This window comes from Pelmatolapia mariae, linkage group LG3_W (assembly GCF_036321145.2).
Source record: "Pelmatolapia mariae isolate MD_Pm_ZW linkage group LG3_W, Pm_UMD_F_2, whole genome shotgun sequence".
NCBI lineage: Eukaryota > Metazoa > Chordata > Actinopteri > Cichliformes > Cichlidae > Pelmatolapia > Pelmatolapia mariae.
In genome coordinates, this window is record NC_086229.1 from 1,139,655 (window position 1) to 1,147,674 (window position 8,020).

The 8,020-nt window shown below is 43.4% G+C and overlaps 1 protein-coding gene across 1 annotated transcript; it reads right to left on the reverse strand.

Moving 5' to 3' along the window:
* Nucleotides 1-4,299: 4,299 nt before the first annotated feature.
* On the reverse strand, nt 4,300-6,173 carry LOC134615596 (E3 ubiquitin-protein ligase TRIM21-like). The gene has a single exon (XM_063460151.1). It carries the CDS (start codon nt 5,989-5,991, stop codon nt 4,300-4,302), a length of 1,692 nt encoding a protein of 563 aa, XP_063316221.1. The 5' UTR covers nt 5,992-6,173.
* Between the last annotated feature and the right edge of the window lie 1,847 nt (nt 6,174-8,020).

The following is an 8,020-nucleotide window of genomic DNA, read 5'->3' on the forward strand; positions in this document are numbered from 1 at the left end:
GTGTCTAGATTGTCCCTGATATCATAACTGCTCAAACACTGATGATTATATTTGAAGAATTATTACTGATGGCAGCAAAGTTTGAATGGAGCTCTCTGTCTGTGCTGCTTTGTCGTCCTCTGGAGGGCTCAGGTCAGACTCCTTCATCCTTCTCCAGCATGAGGCCACCCTCAGACCCACAGGAGCTCTGACCTTTGACCTCCTGACCCTATAAGACGACACGTCCAAGCAAAACACAACAGGCACAGGCTAACTCTGGCTGTGTCCCAATTCAGGGTCTGCACGCTTGAAGTAGGCACACTACCCGTACTACGTACGGTGCGTACTGTATGAGAAGTGCGGAAGTGAGAGGCTTGTGAAATGGGACGGTCTAGCCTCCGTCGAGCTGTTCAGGTTGCCTAGCAACCATGATATTAACTGCGAGAAACGTTTAATACAGCTTTGTGTGACAGAAATGAAGGAGAAAAAAATGTTTTGGATATAATGGATATATGCCTGACTTTAATTATCCATAAAATCATCACATTCTCTGTAAGATTAAGGTCAACTATATATATATTTGGAAGTAGAGGCTTTAAAACCAAGCTGACGCTGAAAGTACAAACATCACTAATGTCACATAACTTTGCCGACATATGACCAACTGTAATGTTTTAATGTTCTTTGTTATTAAACATTCGCACATGTTTAATAACATTCCCAGTGACATCATATTCAGTACTTACTTTTGACAGTTCACTCTTCGGCCGCTCCCGACTGCCGTATTTTGCGGCAAAATTATCCACACCCACCACCGCGCTATGGATTGTGGGATATATGGGACCACGCAGCGTGCACCGGACCACGCTTGATATTTGGGGAAATCGACGGCGCATTTGGAGTATGCATTTGGAGTACACTTCATATTGGGACAGCCGTCGTCGCGTGGCGGTGACGTAATCGCACTTAAAATGCGTACTTCAAGCGTGCATACCCTGAATTAGCTCTTTATACAGTAAAGTTACAGTGGGATACAAATAACATCAGGCTGATCCTGCCACGATTTGTTCCCCTGGTCCAAATCACAGACAAACAGTATCCTACAGTTCTTTATGTTTTTGAAAAATGTATTGATAGCAATGTTGAATATTATTACACAGGAAAAAAAACAACTACACTTAAAATAATCACACCCTGACGCCTCTGCCTTTGTAAATGGAGGGACAGTAACTGCGTGTGTATATGTAAGCGTGTAAAACCTGAAGGTAGTCAGATTAACAGTATTTTGTCTCTACCTGCCATTCTGCAGTTCATCTCATGTAAACAAAAACGTGGAGCACAGCGTGACGTGAAAAAAGGCACACACCTTTGACGTTGCGTGACGAACTCTGTAATCCTCGTCCACACGTCTCTGTGGTGATTCGAAAAGTCGTTTACGTGTGGACGAAACAGCTGCGTGTTCAAAAATACCCGTGTAGGTGCGGATATAGTGTAAAAGAAATAGTAGTTTATTTTCTTACTACCTGTAATTTATTGCAGATTACTTGTATTTGCTTAATTGTTTACTAAATGTTTGAGGTGTGAAATAAACAGCAATGGAGCAAAATATGGGTGTGTGTGGTTGGAGGATGTGTTTGTGCGCGTGCATGCCACGTGCGGGAGGGGGGGGGGGGGGGGGGGGGGGACGACATTTTTCTTGTAAAACAAAGGGGGGCCCAGCAAAAAGAGATTGGGAACCACTGATTTATGGACACTCAAATTAACAGAGTGACATTAAACGCACCTCATTGCCTGCCGTAGCGTTCTTCGCAGCTGCACTTCACCTCAAAGGTCGGTTAATACTTTGGATTTAACTTTACCAAAGTCCTGCAATTAAAGGAAAATAAAAAAAAATTTCTAACAAATACAATGAAGAACATTAAAATAATTCACTGTCAGTTACTGTCGCTATGAGTTTGACGAGATTAGCTGCTTAATTTGGTTAGGCCTAAAGTTAAAGTTAGGTTAAAGTTCTCTCACTGATCGAGTGTTTATATGATAAGATACATGTTTAATGTAGAAAGTTGGAATTATGTGTTGTTAAGAAGGTTTTAAACGAAGGTTTAATTTAAGCCTTAAGTTCAAAGGTGAAAGAAATTTCACGTTTGATGAAGGAAGATCAAGGTTTATCAAGGCTAACAAGGAAATAGGTCAAAGGTCAAAATACGGTAAGGTGATAAAATATAATAGATATATATATATAATCGTTAAATAAGGTGAAAATATCAGATAAAAGGGTTTTTTTGGTTATAAGGAATGAATAGGTCAAAGGTCAAAACAAGAGTACTGTTAAGTTAAAATTAATAGGTCAAAGGTCAGATTAAAAAGGTTAAACAGAAAGGATCGGCAAAAGTTAAACAAGGATAAAGAAATAAAACATTAAACAAGGAAATAAATTAAAAGTCTGAGTTAATGAGAAATTAAACGTTTAAATCAGGTTAAGAGTTAAATTTTAACCCTTTGTTAGTTAAACTAAATAAAATAATCAGAATAAACGATTGGAGGAAAAAGCAAAGATGTGATCAAAGCTCTTTTAAAATAGTTTGTACGGCATAAAGAAAAACACGTTTCAGTAAATTGTTACTGATCCAAAACCGCAGTAGTCACTGGTAGAGACTTCAAATCATTGTTACTGAAGAAGGAGGAATTCTGCCCTAAACAGTAAAGTGTTCTTTAACAGTGTGTGTGTGTGTGTGTGTGTGTGTGTGTGTGTGTGTGTAGCTGTTCTTTGTGTTGTTGCTGGATCGTTGCCTCAGGGGGAAAGTTGTGTGTGTGTTGAACATGCAGACTCACAGAGACTGCAGCTGTCAGCAGCCACACACACTTTATATTCTTCAAATCAAATCACAGTGAAACATGTTCACTGACAGCTCAGCTTCAGCATCTTCTTCATGCTGTGACTGCAGCCGTTCAACTCTGTTTCTCTTTAACCCAAATCATCACAACATGGAAATATAATCATCAAAATGATGTGACTGGAAGGATGCAGCAGTCTGTGCTCCACCTTTCTCCTCCACACCTGCAGGTGGAGAACATGGATGCATGAATCTCTACAGAGTTCTTTGAATATTATCCGTCTTATCAGTTTTCAGTGAACAAAAATCCTCACAGAGCCAAAATAAGCAGTTTGTATCCAACATAACTCAGCTGGACTCTGATGCTCCGTATAACAGCCACACATGAGTCTGGATTCACTCAAAGCATTGAACAAACTTTATTGTAAATGAAGCTTTTGGACATTTATTCTCTGATATTTGCTCTTCAGCTCGAGTCTCCATCAGTGGGAACATTTCCTGATTCAACTTTTCTTCTGTTCAAATCAAACTCCATGAGAATCAAAGTGTGAATCAGAGTCCTGATGATCAGATTCTATAGAAACATGGAGACTGTAGAGGATTTACACTCAATATGTTCATTTGGTCCCTTCAGGAAAAAATCAATCAGTTCAGGGTATTGACAGGGACTACAAAGAGAGAGCATATTTCTCCTGTTTTGGCTTCCCTTCATTGGCTTCCTGTTAAATCCAGAATTGAATTCAAAATCCTGCTCCTCACTTACAAGGTCTTAAATAATCAGGCCCCATCTTATCTTAATGACCTTGTAGTACCATATCACCCTATTAGAGCACTTCGCTCTCGCTCTGCAGGCCTACTTGCTGTTCCTAGAGTATTTAAAAGTAGAATGGGAGGGAGAGCCTTCAGTTTTCAGGCCCCTCTTCTGTGGAACCAGCTTCCAGTTTGGATTCGGGAGACAGACACTATCTCTACTTTTAAGATTAGGGTTAAAACTTTCCTTTTTGCTAAAGCATATAGTTAGGGCTGGACCAGGTGACCCTGAATCCTCCCTTAGTTGTGCTGCAATAGACGTAGGCTGCCGGGGATTCCCATGATGCATTGAGTTTTTCCTTTCCAGTCACCTTTCTCACTCACTTTGTGTTAATAGACCTCTCTGCATCGAATCATATCTGTTATTAATCTCTGTCTCTCTTCCACAGCATGTCTTTATCCTGTTTTCCTTCTTTCACCCCAACCGGTCGCAGCAGATGGCCCCGCCCCTCCCTGAGCCTGGTTCTGCCGGAGGTTTCTTCCTGTTAAAAGGGAGTTTTTCCTTCCCACTGTCGCCAAAGTGCTTGCTCATAGGGGGTCATATGATTGTTGGGTTTTTCTCTGTATTTATTATTGTGCGATCTACTGTACAATATAAAGCGCCTTGAGGCGACTTTTGTTGTGATTTGGCGCTATATAAATAAAATTGAATTGAATTGAATTGAATCAAATAAAATCAGTCATTGTTCGACTCAGTTTGATTGACAGGACAGATGATCAGAGGTGCAGAGTTTTTACCACCATCGTTAGGACTGGGACAGAAGAATGGGTGGAGTTTGTGAGTGAAGGAGCAGCCAGTAAAGGAGTAGATCAGAGCTGCAGCACCTACATCATAAAAGGAGACCAGACCCTCCTCATAATCCACAAACACCCCCACCTTCTCAGGACCAGGATGAAGACAGAGGGGGACTGGAGGGGAAGCACGAGCACTGTACTTATTTCCATTTCTCAGCCTCACAGTCCAGAAACCATCCTGAGGACTCGCTGTGATTTTTCCCTTCCTGTTGATCGACTCTGTGGCCACTCCTAAATCCCACTCAGTCTTTCCTTTAACCTGAACCTCAAAGTAAAATCTGCCTGAAGAGAAACTCTGCTCTCCTAAAACACAAGGACACAGAGAAAATCTCTCTGGGTTGTCTGGAAGTTTCTTCTTCACATCACCACAGTACACTTGTTTTCCATCATCAGACAGGAAGAGCCAGGAATTTGCTGTATCAGGATCCAGAGTCACATCCACCTCATACTGCTGCACCCTCTGCAGCTCAGCCTCAAACAGCTTCTTCTTCATGAGTTTCCTGATTGTGTCCTCCAGCTGAGCCACAGCTCTCCCCACAGTCTCCTCATATGATGGTGGATGAACTCTGACCTCTGTCCAGTCCTTGGTGGGTGGAGCAGCTTTCAGGGAGGAGAAGCTTTGGAGTAGGTGGAGGTGGTCTTCAGAGCGTGAGAGCTGCTCCACCTCAGAGCTTCTCTCCATCAGCTCAGAGATTTCCTGTTCCAGATCTTTGATGAGACCTTCAGCCTGTTTCTCTGTAGTTTCCTGTTTGTCTTCGATCTCCTTCGTGAGCTCCTTCAGGCGTCTCTCAACAGACTCCATCAGAGCAGTGAAGACCTGAACACCTTCTGCTTTCTGTCTGTCTGCAGCACCTTTACTCATCTTCACCGACTCTGTGATCTCCTGAATCTTCAGTCGTCTCTTCTGGATCATCTGCTGAATCTCAGCCTCTGTCTTCTCCAGCTCTGCCTTCTTTCCTTCATATTCTTCTCTCAGAGGAACAAACTCGTGGTTCTTGTGGTCTAAAACAGAGCAGAGCACGCAGACACATGTCTGGTCGGTCTTACAGAATAGCTCCAGAAGTTTATCGTGCTTCGTACACATCCTGCCTTCCAGGTTCTCCACAGCATCAATCAGCTGATGTCTTTTCAGACGTTTCACTGTCAGATGAGGCTCCAGGTGAGTCTGACAGTAGGAGGTCTGACACACCAGGCAGGACTTCAGGGCCTTCAGTCTGGTTCCAGTGCAGACGTCACAGGGAACTTCTCCTGGTTTGGCAGCTTGTTGCTCTGAGCTGCTGCTGCTGGCTTTCTGCTGAGCTTCACGTCTGAACTGAGCAACCATCTCAGAGATGAAGGTGTTGACCCTCAGCTGAGGTCTAGTGTAGAAAGTCTCTTTACACATGGGACACTGACAGCTCTGATTCATGTCCCAGTGCTGACTGATGCAGGTTTTGCAGAAGTTGTGTCCACATGATGTAGTGACTGGATCAGTGAACACATCCAGACAGATGGAGCACAGAAACTGATCTTCAGATCGCAGATTGCTGGCAGCAGACATGTCTGCACTCTGAGGGAGAAAGAAAAGAAACATTTGATTCAAAATTCACTTTAAATTTCATTTTTAAAAAGAGAGAAACAAGCGTCAGTAGTCTGAGGAGCTTGGAAAGAAAAGCGTCTGGACTTCTTTGAGTTTCTTGAAGACGTTTCATCAGAGAAGCTTCTTCAGTTCTCAGAGTAACTGGTGGAGACCCAGCAACACACTCAGACACAAACTGGTTCATCCCAAACACAAACTTAACATCGTCGTGTCTGCTGTACAGTGCAGCATCCAGATGAACAGGATCAACTTTGGGGATGAAGATAAATACAGTCATTAAAAAGATGTGAAATTGTTTCTCTGACTGTTTTACAGAAGCTCCAAGATTCATCCAGATCATTTGTATACTTGAATAAATCAGTTTGTTGGATATATTCCATCAATTACTGTGAAGTAAACTTTGACCTTGTTGGTGACTAAATACTTCTTATTGTAAGTCCAGATCAACGAGCCATTAATATTAAGCAGTGACTGTTCCAATAGAAGTGACAGTGAGGAGGACAATGAATCATAAACCTCAGAAATGTGTTATTAACTGTTTGATCCAGTATATTAATGGCATTTATGAGAACATGTTTATTCAGTGGTGTCTGTATATTTGGTCCATTTGTGCGTCATTAAAAACTGTCCTGTTTTCTCTCACAGATACTGGAACATAGGGCTGGGCGATATGGCCTAAAATCCATCCCATCCATCCATTCGCTTCCGCTTATCCTTTCCAGGGTCGCGGGGGGCGCTGGAGCCTATCCCAGCTGTCATAGGGCGAGAGGCGGGGTACACCCTGGACAGGTCGCCAGTCTGTCACAGGGCCAACACACAGGGACAGACAACCATTCACGCTCACATTCACTCACACATTCACATCTAGTGACAATTTGGATTATCCAATTAACCTATCCCCTCAAACTGCATGTCTTTGGACGGTGGGAGGAAGCCGGAGTACCCGGAGGGAACCCACGCAAACACGGGGAGAACATGCAAACTCCACACAGAAAGACGCCGGCCTGATGGTGGTATTGAACTCAGGACCTTCTTGCTGTGCGGCAACAGTGCTAACCATCGTGCCACCGTGCCTAAAATCCATATCGCGATATAATTTGAAGCACATGCGGTAACGATATATATCACAATATATTCTTTTCTTCTATATAACGTATTTTCAACACTATAAGGCACACTTAAAATCCTTTAATTTTCTCAAAAATCGAAAGTGTGCCTTATGTATGAATTCTGGTTGTGCTTACTGACCTCGAACCGATTTTGGTGCGCAGAAATCTGTTAAAAAATGTTTTGATGGATTGTCAGAGCATTACGGCTGCCGTAGTAAGGAGCTTCGCGGAGTAATCTGGGTTCAAAACTCCGTCCGCTTCAGGTCCCAAAGTCAATTGTCCTGCTGTGAGGACAATTAAAGTGTGGCCAGAGGGGACAGACGCAGTGCTCCAGGACAGATTTAAAAACACAGACTGGAATATATTCACCAACACAGACCTGGACCAGTACTTCTCATCTGTACTGGATTACATCTCCGAAACCACAGACAGTGTCACCACCCAGAAACGGATCACCATGTACCCCAACCAGAAGCCTTGGATGAACCGGGATGTTCGTCTCCTCCTGAAGGCCTGCAACACTGCTTTTAGGTCAGGAGATGCACACGCCTACAGTACAGCCAGGGCTAATCTAAAGAAGGGCATCAAAAAAGCCAAACACCATTACAAAAAGAAGGTAGAAGAACACTTCTCCAACTCCAACCCCCGACACATGTGGCAAGGACTCCAGACCATTACAGACTACAGGACCACCAAAACCTCCCCCGCATCCTCTGATGTCTCCTTCCTCAACGAGCTCAACAACTTTTATGCTCGTTTTGAGCGAGGGAACCCCACAACCACAACCAAAACAGACATGACGCCAGACCACCAACCTCTGACTCTCTCCCCCACCGATGTAGGAGCGGTGCTGAGCAGGATCAATGTCCACAAGGCTGCAGGTCCTGATGGCATCCCCGGGCGTGTTCTCAGAG